At 24.8% G+C, this 16,379-nt stretch overlaps 3 protein-coding genes across 9 annotated transcripts; 1 reads left to right on the top strand and 2 right to left on the bottom strand.

The window, feature by feature from the left end:
* Positions 1-3,040: 3,040 nt before the first annotated feature.
* LOC118445734 (testis-expressed protein 10 homolog) lies at positions 3,041-5,861 on the top strand. 4 transcript variants are annotated; one of them, XM_035875532.2, is made up of 7 exons: positions 3,041-3,263; positions 3,352-3,418; positions 3,519-3,743; positions 3,845-5,006; positions 5,083-5,320; positions 5,455-5,609; positions 5,710-5,861. In XM_035875532.2, exons 3-7 carry the CDS (start codon positions 3,543-3,545, stop codon positions 5,811-5,813), a joined length of 1,860 nt encoding a protein of 619 aa, XP_035731425.2. In that variant the 5' UTR covers positions 3,041-3,263; positions 3,352-3,418; positions 3,519-3,542; the 3' UTR covers positions 5,814-5,861. The 4 variants fall into 4 exon arrangements, with proteins under 4 accessions (XP_035731425.2, XP_085511767.1, XP_085511773.1 ...); XM_085655641.1 differs by lacking the exon at positions 3,352-3,418 and having other exon boundaries at positions 3,419-3,743; XM_085655647.1 differs by having other exon boundaries at positions 3,041-3,414.
* Positions 5,862-6,402: 541 nt separating this feature from the next.
* On the bottom strand, positions 6,403-8,906 carry LOC118445718 (uncharacterized). Its single transcript, XM_035875508.2, has 6 exons — positions 8,008-8,906; positions 7,700-7,935; positions 7,573-7,636; positions 6,885-7,060; positions 6,654-6,803; positions 6,403-6,576 (listed from the first exon to the last, which is right to left on the bottom strand). The coding sequence occupies exons 1-5, from the start codon at positions 8,098-8,100 to the stop codon at positions 6,659-6,661; spliced, it is 714 nt and encodes a 237-aa protein (XP_035731401.1). The 5' UTR covers positions 8,101-8,906; the 3' UTR covers positions 6,403-6,576; positions 6,654-6,658.
* Positions 8,907-9,338: 432 nt separating this feature from the next.
* On the bottom strand, positions 9,339-13,446 carry LOC118445717 (RNA polymerase II-associated factor 1 homolog). Of its 4 annotated transcripts, none has more exons than XR_014982426.1 (10): positions 13,013-13,446; positions 12,843-12,935; positions 12,443-12,767; positions 12,217-12,360; positions 12,037-12,140; positions 11,715-11,931; positions 11,400-11,643; positions 10,700-11,328; positions 10,039-10,433; positions 9,339-9,618 (listed from the first exon to the last, which is right to left on the bottom strand). XR_014982426.1 is itself a non-coding variant. In XM_085658800.1 (8 exons), the coding sequence occupies exons 1-8, from the start codon at positions 13,084-13,086 to the stop codon at positions 10,820-10,822; spliced, it is 1,710 nt and encodes a 569-aa protein (XP_085514926.1). In that variant the 5' UTR covers positions 13,087-13,446; the 3' UTR covers positions 9,800-10,819. The 4 variants fall into 4 exon arrangements, 1 of the variants encoding a protein (XP_085514926.1); XR_014982427.1 differs by lacking the exon at positions 9,339-9,618 and having other exon boundaries at positions 9,804-10,433; positions 10,700-11,006; positions 11,067-11,328; XR_014982425.1 differs by lacking the exon at positions 9,339-9,618 and having other exon boundaries at positions 9,804-10,433.
* Positions 13,447-16,379: the final 2,933 nt, after the last annotated feature.

Genomic DNA, 16,379 nt, shown 5'->3' with positions numbered 1-16,379 from the left:
ATTTAATTAAATAATTACATTTACGCTATATCATCAATTGATCTCTTCTGAAACCTGTCATGTACATTAATTATTCAATTATTATTCCTATTAATACACTAATTAATCTATTCATTACTACAGATCGGTAAATAATCCGTTTAAAATATTATTATTAATTAAATATTATAATTAACAGTTTGTTTACTTCGCAATTAAAAATGTGGTGTTTAATTTTAAATATTAGAAGAAAACAAAAAATGAAGAGATATTAATGAATGTTTAAAAATTTCTCTCTTCTTTTCTTGCATTAATATAACTAACATATTTCGATAAGAAATACTTATGAAAGACATACAAATGAAAGACTTTCGTATGCTTGTAAATTGAAAAAAGAAAAAAAAAGAATAAAGAATAGTTTATCATTCTGTGTCCACATTTCATTGTCAGGTATCATTCTTTCATAATGTTTCAATAGATTCAACATTGACCTGTGATGTAACCAAAAGAAGTAAAAGAAGCAAAAATAAGTATACCTGTAAAAAGTAAAAGAAATAGAAAAAAAAAGCACTATAGTAAAATAATGATGACACATTCTGTTCTTTTAGTAAAAATGTAGAAAGATAGAGAGAAGAATAAGAAGAGATCGAGAAAGAGAGATAAGAAAAATATACAATAACAAAGGCAATAACGTAAATGAAACTATTATTCGACAGATAAGATGCGACGAACATAAAAGAATTAGTAGTAACTGACGTAAAGTTATCGCTTAAATAACAAGCAAGAAATTTTTGACCGTATAACAAGCTTCCTTAGTTCATTCCGTTATAATCTCCATCACCATTGACAATTCAAATTTGATATTTATCAATCCAGTTCTCTTTTCTATTTCGACAAATAAACATCGAAGCATTCCAAACGTCTAAAATTGAACAGTTAATACTTTCGGTTATTTCATAATTATTTAAATGATGTACACGGAATACAAAAACTAATATTTAAACAACAGTATATTTTTTTAAACATTATATAGCTCGTAATACGTGTTAAATATAAAATAATTTGACTGACTTTGACTGTTATTGAAACAGTTTTATTTTATTATTTAAGCTTAGACAATTTATAATTTCATTTATTTTATTTTCATAACTGATTAATATTTAAAAAATTATTTTTAAAATCTCGAAGTAGAATCAATATCAGTCGGTTCTTTAATATCTTAGGATAAAATAGTCGTCGACTAACAACTATGAAAACTTAAAATAAATGTAATTTTATATCCAACATTTCTTTAATAATTTTTACAATTTTTTATCATAAAAATAATACTAATTATTTTGTTTCTATATTTCTGTTTCAGAATTTCATTATAATCGTAAATAAGGAATCGAGTATTATACCGCTAAAATAAAAACCAAAAAAACATGAAGTAGAAGTTTGTTCGTTCGCATTTCGCAATTTAAATAGCAATTGTACTTGCATTGACTGCATATAATGCAATCGTTAAAGTCTGTGCTCATTCGTAAAGCTTCTTTCTTTTTTAAAAATCGCACAAACTATATTTATAAAAGAAAGTAAAGTTTCGAAAAGTACATTTAATGATCGTCCCTTAATAAATACCTACCACGTATTAAAATCAATGTATCATTGAAGAGGAGCTCAACCAATTTTGATATCGATCTACCTTATTTTCAATCATATACTCTTAATTTCAATCTAAATTGCGGACGAATATTTTAGCCATTGCAAAACTTCTTCATTAGTAAATGAATTTTTAAGTTCCTTCGATCACTCAATTATGTCGGGGAGGAATGTTCCGAATTGGCACAAGTGATCGGTTGTAATTAATTAGTAGAAAAGTATGGAGTGACCACGAGTAACTTTTTTTCGGAGATTTATTCGTAAATGTTTCTTTATTTTTTGATTTATTTATTAAATCAGGATAGAATCTCCTTGTTTCATATGCATTTATAATTATTTAAACTTTTTCATGGAGTGTGTATCCTTTGAGATGTGACGTTCTCCCTTTATCATGAATTGGGGAAAAAGAATATTTGTTCAGATTAGAATTGATAATTTTTCACTTTCTTTTTCTATTTTAAAATTAAATTAAATTAAAAACTTGATCTTTTTTATCTTAAAGAATAGAGTTGTTGAGAAGTTTTAATAATGTTACTGTAGAAAAATGTTCTGAGAATCTGTAAAATAAAGTGATATAATAATATGCTCTTTAATGTAAATAGACATTTGATTTTAATAAAAAAAGAGTAATAATATTTCCTTTGTTGATTATATTTACATATCCTCTTGAACATTTTTTTTAATGTTATTATTTACATTATGCATTTACTAATGCATCTATTCATAATATTTATATTTTTCAAATTGTTTATATAAATCTTACTACCATATATAACATGTTTATAATAAATATATTAGTATGAAACATAATAATATAAAATAAAATAGATTAATCTGTTGACAAATATAAATATAACTCTATACCTTTGAAATAATTCTAAGCTTTATTTACTAGAAGACTGTAATCAATTTCTTAATATTATTATTAATTAACTCAATTCCACAAATTAAAATATATTGATTTTTATATTTTTGAAACTCATCATCGTTTTCTATATATACTTAAGGCTGTTCATCAACCCTGGTTTTATAATAGTTTACGCCATCAGTGAAAACAGGCGGAGAACGTTATTCTTGATCAATTTTGATGAGCAAGGTCTCATTTTAAAGACGAAAGTTTAATAAAAATCCATAAAAGTAAGAACCTTACTTTTATGGATTTTTCAAAAAGCTTTATTTTTTTTTTTAATTACGTTAAAAAATGGTATTTTTTCTAAAATAGTTTATGCACAAATTACCATAAAAAAAGACATATATATGAAAAAATTAAAAAGTATAAGTTCACAGTTTACTAAACTATTTTAACCCACGTGAAACCATTTATTATGTACGTGTGAGAGGAGAATAACCAACACAAGCTTATATATCGATACGATAAACGTATGGTGGGAACAGTGTTTCCCCACTTGTTTTGTAGTTCATTTTTTGTCCATATATGCCGCACATATAAAGTCACACAAGCTTCGAGCAAAAGATGATATAATAGCTATCTTAATATATATTTGTATGAACAATGTAACTATATTTCTATAATATTTTACTGTATGTTACAGTCACGTGTTTTAATTCGATTGGACCACAGTTTATATTTCAATTTGTAATATTTAATGTAAGACTAAAATTATAATAACAAGAATTCTTAGGTAACGATTGAATCTTTATATAGATAATATTGATATTATTATTGATATTATTGATAATATTGATATTGATTCTTCATAAATTTCGTAGTATCATCGGTGACACGTGATATATAACCTCACATTTTTATTATTTATATATAAATATGTTATTGTAGGTAGATATTTCAATTATATATGATATTATATATGAAATATATAAAATAAAATATATACAATTATTTAAATAACTATATAACTATATTTTATATTACAAAGTATATTTTGATATAAACTATAAAAATGGCAAAAGGTCATAAACATTTAAAACATCTAAAATCTGAGAAGGCCAAAGTGAAATTAAAAGCAAAGAAAAGTAAACTATTACCAAAAGGATTAAATGTAACAGATACATCGATTAAAGTTAAAAAAATCATGATACGTGATCAGTTTAGACAATATAATGAAACTGAAATTCTTAGTAAGCGAAAACTTAATATTAAGGTATGAATATAATAATTTTGATTTATATAGTATTTATCCTAAAATTTTTCTTTAGTATTACTTCATTTTAATATTATCTTAGTATTTTTTTCGATTTATAGGATTTATTAGCTCGACTTCAACATCATAATTCTACAGTTCGTCAAGAAGCAATTAAAGAACTCAAGGACATTTTATTACAACATCCTTTACAAACTTTTAGTTCTCAATTGAATCCATTGCTACAAGGAATTTCTGCTTTATCTTTGGATAAAGAAAAGGATATAAGAAGAGATTCTTTAAAAGTATTAAATTGTATTTTGAATCCTATTTCTAATGAACAATTGACTCCTTTCTGTGATATTTTAATTACATATTTAAGATGTGCAATGACACATATAGATCCAAATATTAAAGAAGATTCTTTATTATTTTTGGATATATTGATACAAAATTGTAATAGTGTAATTGCAAAACACAGTCATAAAATATTGCCAAACTTCTTGGACATGATTTCTAAAATGCATACTGAAGCAAAACCAGGAAGACAATTAACAACAACACTAGATTCTAAGAATACTAGTGTAAAATGGAGAATTAAAGTTTTAGAACGCCTTGGAAACATGTTAGGATCTATTATAAATTATAAAAAAATTGAAAAAACACAACATTACACATCTGCTGTAAAAGTGATATGCATAGATAAAGAAAGTAAATATGTTCCATTCTACAGACAAGTTGATGTTCAAGATTATAAAATAAATTTTGAAAGTATTGTTAACTTAAAAGATAATACCAATGAGAAAAATTTAGATGCAACTGAACTCATTAAATATATAAGTGTATTAATGCCTTTAATATTTGATAGTTGGATTGAAGTATGTCCAGAAGAAAGAATTAGTAAAATTTCTGAGACTGTTATTTCTAGTGAAGCATCTATTTTATTAAAACATATTGTAATAATTATACAATTAATAACTGAATATATTGATATATTAGATTATAATGATCATATAAATACCAAAGTGTGGTTTACAAATTCTTTTCAAAGTGTTTACATTAAGAACTTGTTTTCTAAATTTCCGTATACTAAAACAAAAACTGTTGAGAAATGTAGAAAAAGGCAAGAAGATTTTTCTGATCTAGAAATGACTGAGAAATGTTTGGAGCAAAATTTGGGCATTTGTCAAATTTATACTTGGTTTACATCTATGAATATAAATCATAATAACGCTAATAAGTTGGACAAGGCATACTGTCAATATGTTATGGATTACCTAAACGGTATTAAAAATATATTTATCTATATGCCATTTTTATAATCTATCAGTTACTGTTACTTAAATTTGTTTCATTACAGAAATAATTAATGATTGGTCCGATATGGATAATTTTGCATTGCCACAATTAAATAAGCTTCTCAGAACCTTGTTTTTCAAAGCAAGTCAAGTATGGTATGTCAATCGTATAACAATAGAACCTATATTAAAAGCGATAATAAGTGCAAGTTTTCACCAATCAAAACAAGAATTACAAGTACAATTATATGATATAATTAGTGATATTATGTTAGACCATACATTAACTGAATTACAAAGGTAAGAGTATTTTTTAAAACATACCTTATGCTTATTTTTATACACTTTGTAATATTTTACATATTTATATGTAAATGTTTTTGTTAAGTCTATAAAAAAAGAAACAAATTCTAAAAATAATTGTTCTATTATAGTGAACATATATTTAAGGATTTTGTATCAACTTTACCAACTCTTCTTCTACATTCTTCTATAAATGAAAATATAATACAAATGATCAATCGAGCTGTACTTTATCATAAGGAATGGATGTGGAATGTACTTGTAGAAAAACAGGATGCAATAATTGGTAAATTATTTGAAATATTTCTGTGAAAGGTTTCTGCTAAAAGAAATATACGAATTTTTTATTAATAGCTATTAAATTATTTGTATTATTTGTATTACAGAAAATGCAAAAATAATTGAGATTATAGGATCAGAGGATGAGAAGCGTTCTCGTTTAATGATATGTAATTTATTTTATTTTATAAATGAACAAATTTTCTATTAATAAAAAATTAAATTTTATTAATTATAAATTATATTGGTCTTCTAAATTATTAATATTTATAAATATTATTATATAAATATAAATTTAATTTTTTTACTTATTTTCCTATCTAGTATAATACTTACGTTTCTTTATAAATTAACAATTCTTACAATGTAATTATTGTAGTAAAGTCTAAATTTTAATTTTTGTACTTCTGCGGGTCTATCAAATTAAGTTATTTTTGCGGCCAGTTTATGAAGGATGCGAATGAAGAATGACACAAAAGATTCAAATACTTGGTTGATATAATAAAATTAACAGAAAACAACTTGTTATTTCTAACTTTTTAATAACTTAAGTTGTACAATATATTTATTATACTCAAATACAAAATTATTATATAAATATAATGTAATACATTGCATTGTAAAAAAAAATATCCTTTTCAAAAGTACTCTATTTCTCATTTATATTCTAGAAAACAAAGTAAAAAATATTAAGAATGTTAATAATTAAAGCAATATTTAATATATTACTTTTTAACAAATTATCCTATTATTATATAATTTTCTTTCTTTATTATCTAATCTAATATAAATATCTGGATTATTTACTTATATTTAATATCAATTCTTATAATAAATTATATTTTTTGTAATAAATTATTGTCGGCAGATAACATTAAAATAATATATCGATAATTGTTAGCATCATCAAAAATTATTAATAGGTTTTCTATTTACCGACAGGAGGTAAGTTTGTGTAAATATATATATTCCACCTGTAAAAATTGCAAAAAAAACAGACATAATATACAAGTGTAAGCAATGTTTATTTCTTACAAATGATGATACATACCTTTCCTAAGAAATATTTCGAAAAAATTCATTCTCTTTTATCTTTTTGCGATCTTGCAAGACTATCTCAGTTTGTTTTAATTTATTTCGTAATTCTTGTAATGTATCCTCTGCTGACCTAATAGCACTTAATGAAGCAATATTTCTATTTCTATAATAAGATATAACGTATGAAAAACAAAACATTATTATATTGACAATATTTTCTATAATATCAATACATATTACATACTTTATATTATTAATTACATTAGATAAATTCATGAAATTGGAATTAGAATTTATCCAATCCATATTGTACTGCATTGTAAATTCATTCAATTCATCTTTCATATTTCTAACTTCCTTAGATAATGTTGTATACTTTTGGCAACAATCCTTGATATCTTTTGTTAGATTCTGAGTGGACTATATTAAATAAATGATATAATTGAATAAATTATATTGCCAATATATAAGCACAATACTTTATATCAGTAATGAGTAACCTTCGTTCTATAAAGGGCGAAAATTGAAAATCTCCTATTCCATTGGGGCCGCAACGAACGTAATATTAAATACTTAATATTAAATACGTAATATTAAATCAAAAAATTTTTAATTTATGGAATAATATTTGTTATTTTCAATATAGATTTACTTGGTTCTATTTTTCATTAATAAAGTTCGCAATATTTGGAGATATGTTTGAAACTGAGACTCAGATACAATTTTTTAGTGATTCATTATCAAGATGATGTACTTTTTATTAAAATTTTTCATTTTAGCTCATGCATAATGTTTCTGCCGACAGCAGGTAAGTTGGATAACACGCGGGCCATGAGTTGCTCATCACTGCTTTATATAATGTATTATATATTTATATAATACCATTTATACAGTATTTACACGCATATTGAATTGCTTAAAATAAAACTTACGTATCTCAATTGTCCAAAGGAAAAGTTTTTATCATATAATGCAATTATACATGTAATATCGTCCCTGAAAAGAAAATTGAATCTTTATATTTGATATATAATTATACAAATTTTAGAAAATATATACCAATCCTTTTGTTCTTTCTGCGTTCTTAATAGTTCTAAATTTTTTAATTTTTGTTTGTAAATTTGACCAGTTTTAATATATTGTAAGATTGATTGTTTCAAAAATTTTATTTTTTTTTGCAAATCATTATAGGTTGCATTTTTTGACCAATTACTAACAGATAGTTTAGTATCTTGAGATCTCCAAGAATATAATTGCTCTCGAGATTTCTTGTCAATAATATTTTCATCGAAAAACTGGAAAGATATATGTTAAGATATATGTATAATTTTTTCAAATTTTTTGTCTTGATGTAAATTAAATTTAACCTCTTTGATCAATGAATCAATTCGTATTTTTATTGAAAATTCATTTGACACACCAACATCGTTTATAGATATTTCCATATTCTTTTCACTCATCGTTATGTTTAAATTTTTGATCTTTATAAAGATATTATTGAACTATTATTTCGAAAAAAAAAAAAAAATATAAATTGTAATTACAAAATCTCGTACGTATTTTAGCTGCATTCAACACAGCAGGGAGTAGATTAATCGAACCGTTCAAAAATTTAGAATTATCAATGAAAGTTATTAGAATGATGTATTAATAGACAGATAAGTTCTTTACTATTTATATAAATGCTACTAATTTTAATTATTGCAACGTATATACATTATATATAGATGATAAAAAAAGTATTGTCTATAAACCTTAGTATATGGAAAATAGAAAAATTAAACAAACTAGTAAGTTTTAAATATAGTTTCCTTACATATATTTAAATATATTAGTTTCTTTTAAATATATTTATATACTTCTTATCTGCTACGAAAAACGTTTTAGTTCAATAATTCTTGTATGACATTTTTATCTCTTTACATTAGTATCATAATACATTCATTTATTCTAATAATTTTGGGTATACCCAGATGGTACACAATATTCTATGAATATTCTTATGTATTACAAATGTTCTTAATATTGTAAAAGAATGTTCATTGAACATTCATAAAAGTCATGTGTACTATCTAGACATTTGCATATATTTTTTACTGATTAATATTTATATTATTATGATAAAAGTAATAATAAATACAAATGAAACAGTAGCAAAGTGGTCATAAACCCTACTTCTAAAAATAATCTGTCGAAAGAAAGAATATTTCATATGATAGATGAATATTGCATATATTTTGATGAGCAAGATACCAAAAAAAGATCACTTTATCATTAATATGATACAAATAAATACTATATATATATATGATTATATGATTAGATATATATATATATGATTATATGATTAGATATATATATATCTAATATATATATCTAATCAGCTTGTTTTTAGTACAAAAACTCTTCCAATATTGTAAGAAAAGTTGAAGTTGTAAAATGGTTCATGGAAAATTTTTTAAAATCTTTTTGTATTGAAATATAATTTATGTATTTTTATTGATAATGCAGTATTAGTATACCAATAATATAGTTATTTATTTTTTCAAAATTTTTTAAAAATATTGTGTCAGAAGATCTATAAATTTGTCTATAATTTTAATAAAATAAGAATATTGTATTATGGAAAAACTGTATATTTACATGAGATATTAGAGTGAATTCCTATGATATTTTATAATATAACTACATACATTTTATTCTCATCTTGTACTTTATAATCTTGTATCGTCTTTTTCGTTTTTCTTAAGGAATATTAATAAATATAAGAGAATATATATTGCAAGCTATCAATATTTTGAAACATAGATCACATTCTATAATTTCGAAATCCACCATTTACTTGTCTTGAATTCAGATAATTCTATCGAGTCATTTTCCTTCATCATAATTATTTTTGTTATGTCAAGAGTGGATGGGCTATATCAAAATATAGTATTTATGGAATGTTAGTTTTTATGCGATGTATATGAAGCATCCTGAAAAAAGTTCATTAAAGAAAATTGCTGAAATGGACTTCAAATTTGATAATAACTAGTTTATTAAAAAAAAAAAAAAAAAAAAAAAAAATGTAAACACATAAGTCATTGATATTTCTGAAAAGAAGATATTTAGAGGTATTTTAAAACGTAAAAACTTATACTAAAAAAAAATTTGTTAAGGAATGATAGTATGGGAAAAGAGTAACTCAAAAATCACGGATTTTTCAACAATCTTTTTTACGCAGTTTAGTAAACATAATTAAACGATGCAACTTTTGTTTAAATTTTTTGTAATATATCTTTTACCGTTTTTAAGATATTTCATAAAAAAGAAAATTTTTTTCAAGATGTGATTTTATCCCATAAAACTGAAATATGAGATGAAATAAAAATAAGCTTGTATTATGAATGACATACTATACTTGCACCCAATTTCCGAATATTTTGAATTTCTGGTTTGCATATCTTTCTTTATTAATCGAAGCAAAAGATCTCGAAAAACTGTTCTCCAAAATTTCTTGTAGGTTAAACATTTTCTTTAATCATCCATAACTTTAAAAATAATTATAAGATATATAGAACATATGTTCATATAACGTTTTTTACTCATATCAGTATGTAGAGTGACCCCTTGAAGTATTGACATGCATGTATAAATCATTCTACGTATTTTTTTACTTTACACACATATTGTCATTGAATATTTGACAATTTTTGCGTTTAAAATTTTGCGTTGAATATTATGATTATCATTTCTTCTTTTCCTTTGTTCGCCATTATCAACAGTGACGTGAATCACGTGATCATGTATTCTGGTTTTGAGAAAAATAAAAATATGAAAAGCAATAAAGTTATATGATATCTTACATACACAGAAACAATAAATTGATTTTTATGACAATCAAATTCTCGAACTTTTTAGATACAATGTCCTTTCAAAAATGTATAACTACATTATCAATACTTTTCATATGATTTATAATAAAATGTACAAAATCTGCAACTTTAAATGTATTTGGAAATATGTTGAAAGTTAAATATTTCGACAAAATCATTTTATAAAACTTTTTACACTTACTTTTTGATGTACTGCTGTAAATAGTGAATTCTGAAAACCATTGAATGAGACTTCACAAGTGTAAATAAAAATACTGATACAGGCATAGGAACCACTGTTTATATATTTCATAACATTTACTTATTCACTTTCAGAACCACTTGCAGCACTACCACTACCAGAAACACTACCACTTCCACTTGCTGACCTTGATTTTGAATGAGATCGTGATCTCGATCTGGACTTTGACCTTGATCGCGATCTTGATCGTGATTTAACAGGAGAACCAGATCGAGATCTCGATGCTGATTTTGATTTGGATCGAGATCTCGATGCCGATTTTGATTTGGATCGAGATCTCGATGCTGATTTTGATTTGGATCGAGACCTTGACTGAGAAGAATTTCTCGATTGAGGTGATTCGGATCTTGATTTTGATCTACTACGTGATTTAGATGGGGAGCGTGATTCCGATCGCGATCTAGAACGAGAACGAGATGAAGACTTTGATGTAGAGCGGGAACGTGAACGTGACTTGGATCTTGAACCAGATTTAGAGGGAGATGGAGAATGCGTATGAGATCTTTTACTGGAAACACGAGAAGATGCTCTGGATGATGCACGCGAACCACTCTCATTTTCGGAGTCAGCTGAAAGAAAAGAATAATAATGAGAATATGATAAAAATTACAGATATATCAAAGTTAAAAGTATCTATAACCTTTCTCTTCTGTTTTTTCAGTTTCTTGCTGCATTTCTTCTTCCTCTTCCTCTTCTTCCTCTTCTTCATCTTCGTCTTCTTCTCCTGGAGGTTCTAATTGTTTTTCCCTGTATCTTTGCATTTTAAATTCATTGGCATTTAATGGTCGGTGACGCACAATTAATCGTGTATTATTTGGTTGTTGGCCAGCTTTCTGTCTGCGTTTACTAAGCCGTACACGAGTTTCCAATTCATTATAGTACACCTAAAATCATGAATAAAGTGATTAAATAAATACTTTAATAATTTAGCTAAAATTTTTCATCTTTGATATACCCCATCTTGTCGTATAACGAGGAAATAATTTTCTTCATATCCTTTAGATGCTTTGCTTTTAACATTCCAATTATACTCTCTAGCCATCTTATATTCATATTCTTCTTCATCTGCATAGTCAATGCCAGCGGTAAAATCTCTCCTTCGCTTTTCTAACGTTTCTTCTAAAGGTAAGAAATATGCTACAAATTGTTCACCACTCTCATCCATGACACCCCTATTCCAATGAAATTATATATTATAAAGATTTATTATTAATTTATAAAATATGAATAGTAGAAGTAAATTAAATTAAAATAAATTAGGACAGATATAACTTTACCGAATCATTGCTTGAGACATCTCTTCTATCTGAGCAGGGACAGAACGTCCTGTTGGTGCAGGATCTGAATCAAATATTACTTGAGCACAAGGGTATTTCCATAACTGTGGAAATAAAAATATATGATTATATTGAATTCCATCAAAAGTTATCAAAACTCATTTTTACATTAGTAGGTACCTTGAAATCAGGATATACAGGTAAAATTTCAACAGGTACAACATTTGGTTTGCTATAATGTTTATCAATTGATTTCTTATTGTCCTCAAATGTTTTTTCAATTGCTTTTATTTGACTTTCTCTGTCCATATATAATGTCTCCTCCTGTGAATTGAACAGAAAATCACCATAAAATATCATAAATATATAAATATAAGTTAACTAATTACTGTATTTGTATTCTAACCTTGAAATTCTTCTTAATACTATAACCAACTTTAGCTTCAACTTTATCAACTGTCTGTGGTTGAAATCTAGTTTGTTCTGTTGAAATATATTCAGTACGTCTAAGCCAAGAAACACTTCTGGCATGATGTCTAGATCTTTTTGAATCTTGTGGTGTAAGAACATCTTCTTCAAGAAGTTTTTCATCAGCAGGTTCTAACTGACCATTAACATCTCCAGCATAGGTATCTTTATTTATAAGATCTATTTCAACGCCTAGATCATGCTCTGTCAAAACTTCATATTTGTAGTTACGTTCCAATGATGTGGGATTATATCGAATAAATCTATTAAATAGTACAATTATATTTTTCACAGATGATTATTTTATAAATGCATAAAACTTAATAATCAATACATACCGAGTTGATTCAAATGGATATGTGATAAACTTAGGATCAAATGGAATATCAGGAAGCGTATTACAATATTTAACTCTGCATATTAATTCAGATCTATAATAAAAAATAATGCAACTGGCAACAATACGTTCTTTGAAAAATATATACATATTTGAGGTGAATTTCCTTACCTTTTTTCTGCTGGTCTTGTTGTTCGTTTGTCTCTTTCAGATGTACTCCCATTAGTTTGAATTGTTGGTGCCATGTTATCGAAATAGATGATACTTGAAAAAATTCGCGTAAACGTTTATCAAAACTGGACTAAAAAACAGGAAAATATAGAACAACCATCTGGCCTTTGCTTGGTCGTCGGGCGCTACTTAATGTTGACTAGTGCGGTTTCTCATCAAAATCGAACTGTGATTGGCTCGTACTTTTTAATCAAATTTTTGTCTAAGACCCAGAGTACTCATAGTTTTATTTTGAGGATTACCTTAACTCTTTCTAGATTCATAAGCGAAGAATAAGCAATTTGCAAAATTTGCAAATTGAGCAAAATCTCAAGACGTGACTTGTTGAAGACGATCTTCTTCCAAGACGTTTTAATATGTTTCATGAATGTTTCTCACTCGATAAAAGCATAAACTTAAGGTTATCTTATTAGTATTGTATTTATAGTTATTTAAAACGATCTTAATTTATATATCGCAAAATAAGATGGACTTAACCAAAGATGAACTTAAAATTATAATACGTGTCGAGAGGTTAAAGTGTATAAAACGACGTGTGACAAAAATATATTTACTGTATTATCTATAATGAATTTAGAAAACTATAGAAATATCGAAATTCGAAATATTAACTTTTCAAATGAGAAAAAAGAAAAAGAAGTACAAATACATATTAATAAACAGTATATTTGAGATGACCGAAATTTTTTCCCCATTTCCTAACGAATGGGAATTAAAAGATTTTGTTTTCGAAATCCTTAGTTATGCTTTGAATATTAGTGTTAATAGAAAACAGACTAAGGAAAACAAACAATCGTGGTTTATAAAAATCTCCAGTATTACAATTATTAACCTAAATGTATCTTTTTATTTACATTAAACAAGCAGATATGTGCATATAATATGTGATATATATATATATATATATATATTACTACATATTTCAAAAAAAAAAAAAAAAAAAAAAAAAAAAAAAAAAAAAAAAAAACGTATGAATATAAATTTATAGATACATGTTTTCAACTATTTTCACAAATATAAAATCTATTAATTTTAAGGCGGTTTATATTTTCTATACGGAACAATTATCGTACATAGGAGTTTGAAAATACATTCCATGACGTAGCGTTGTCACAAAAATTTTACCATGGCAGTAAAATTTTTCAATTGCTGTGGTGTTGATTATAATAATGAATTATTCAAAATATTTAATTTTGTGATTTATTAGTCTATATACAATACATTTTATTGTACGAATGATCCATTTAACCGTATGAATGATACATTTTACGATTTTATTTTCACAGTAACAAGATTTCAATCCGATATTCTCCTAAATAATTTCTGTGATTTATGCAGTTGGATATATGAATCCTTATCGCGCAGAATTGTGACGTCAAACAATCTCGCAATCTAATTACTGTATGAAAACAAGTCACGTGTCAGTTTAGCCACGTGTTATAATTCAATTGACACACAATGGATCATTTAATATGTAAAGTAAATTTGAGCTTAAGATAATAATAACAAGAAATTTTAGATAAGAATGAATTCTTTATATAAATAATATTGACACATTTTATGTAGATTATTTAATATTAGTGTTGTATATACATTATTCATAAATTCCAGTATTATCGGCAACATGTTATATATAATCTCGTGTTTTTATTATTTATATAGAAATGTATAATTGCAGACAGATATTTTGATTATATAAAACATTATATATAAAATATATAAAATAAATAAATATAGTTATATATGCGACTATATAACTATGCTTTATAGTACAAAGTATATTTCAGTATAGACTGTAAAAATGGCGACAAATCATAAACATTTAAAACGTTTAAAATCAGAGAAGGTTAAAATGAAAATAAAAGTAAAGAAAAGTAAACTATTACCAAAAGAATTAAATGTAACAGACATTATTTAAAATTTTAAAAATCGTGATTTATAAACAGTTTTAATAAAACGATGAAGCTGAAAGTGTTATTAAGCTTAATATTGAGGTTTGCATATTATAATACTTTTCGTTTATTTATATAATATTTATCCCAAAGTTTTTCGTTAGTATTATTTCATTTTAATATTATCCTTGTCTTCCTTTGATCTATAGGATTTATTAGCAAAACTTCACTAACATAATTCCATAATTTGTCAATAAGCAATCAAACAACTCGAAGACATTTTATTATAACATTTTTTAGAAATTTTGAATTTTCAATTAAATCCTTTGTTATAAAGAATCTTTACTTTATCTTGCCAAAAAAACAGTTTAGAAGAAGAGATTCTTTAAAAATATTAAATTTTATTTTGAGTCCTGTTTTTAATGGATGACTGACTCTTTTCTATGATCATTTAATTTCATATTTAAAATGTGCAATGATACATATAAATCCAAATATTAAAGAAACTTTTTTATTAGTTTGAATGTATTGGTACAAAATTATAATAGTGTACTTGACAAAAAAGTTATAAAGCATTACTGAATCCGTAGATATGATTTCTAGAATGCACATTAAAAAGAAATTAGGGAGACAATTAAAAACATTACATTCTAAAAATATTAATGGAACGTTGAATTAATTAATGGAAGATTTTAGAATGACTTGGATATCTATTATAAATTGCAAAAGAATTGAAAAAAACACATTGTATATCTGCTGTAAATGCAATATACATAAATAAAGAAACTAAATATGTCCCATTCTATAGACAAGTTAATATATAAGAGTGTAAAATTAAATTATGATAGTATTGTTAATTTAGAAAATGTTATGATTGAGAAAAATTTAGATATAGGTGAACTAGTTGAATATATAAATATATTAATGCCTTTAATATTTGATAGCTGAAATAATGTGTAAACTAACGCGAATGCGCGTGTGTTTATATATGTCCGGAAAAAAGAATTAATAAAATTTCTGAAATTATTATTTCTAGTTAAATATCTATTTTATTAAAACATATTGTAATAATTATACAATTAATAACTGAATATATTGATATATTAGATTATGATTATATAAATATCTAAATTTTCTTCAAAATGTTTATATTAAGAGCTTTCTAAATTTTCATATTCTTGAATAAAAATTGTTGAGAAATTTAAAAAAAGGAAAGTTTTTTAGTCTAGAAATGTTTGAAACAAAATTTAGGCATTTGTTTACATCTATAAATATAAATCATATCATATCAAATCATGTCAAGTTGCACAAGAAATACTATAAATATGTTCTGGATTTAAATAATATTTAAAATATATTTATATATATAATGTTTTGAATTCAGTTATGAATTATTACTGTTTTCATTATAGAAA

This window comes from Vespa mandarinia, chromosome 1, assembly GCF_050613455.1.
Source record: "Vespa mandarinia isolate Hongniang chromosome 1, ASM5061345v1, whole genome shotgun sequence".
NCBI lineage: Eukaryota > Metazoa > Arthropoda > Insecta > Hymenoptera > Vespidae > Vespa > Vespa mandarinia.
This window is presented reverse-complemented; position numbering and strand designations above follow the sequence as displayed.

Bases quoted from the DNA above. Each gene is read 5' to 3' on its own strand.
- LOC118445718 (XM_035875508.2), bottom strand. From the start codon at position 8,100: ATGAGTGAAAAGAATATGGAAATATCTATAAACGATGTTGGTGTGTCA. The intron at 7,936-8,007 runs GTTAAATTTAAT...ATATCTTTCCAG, and splicing joins TTGATTCATTGATCAAAGAG to TTTTTCGATGAAAATATTAT. The intron at 7,061-7,572 runs GTAAGTTTTATT...TATTTAATATAG, and splicing joins CCTTTGGACAATTGAGATAC to TCCACTCAGAATCTAACAAA.
- LOC118445717 (XM_085658800.1), bottom strand. From the start codon at position 13,086: ATGGCACCAACAATTCAAACTAATGGGAGTACATCTGAAAGAGACAAA. The intron at 12,936-13,012 runs GTAAGGAAATTC...TTTTTATTATAG, and splicing joins ACAAGACCAGCAGAAAAAAG to ATCTGAATTAATATGCAGAG. The intron at 12,361-12,442 runs GTTAGAATACAA...TTCAATTCACAG, and splicing joins GTATTAAGAAGAATTTCAAG to GAGGAGACATTATATATGGA.
- LOC118445734 (XM_085655641.1), top strand. From the start codon at position 3,543: ATGGCAAAAGGTCATAAACATTTAAAACATCTAAAATCTGAGAAGGCC. The intron at 5,321-5,454 runs GTAAGAGTATTT...GTTCTATTATAG, and splicing joins ACATTAACTGAATTACAAAG to TGAACATATATTTAAGGATT. The intron at 5,610-5,709 runs GTAAATTATTTG...TTTGTATTACAG, and splicing joins AAAACAGGATGCAATAATTG to AAAATGCAAAAATAATTGAG.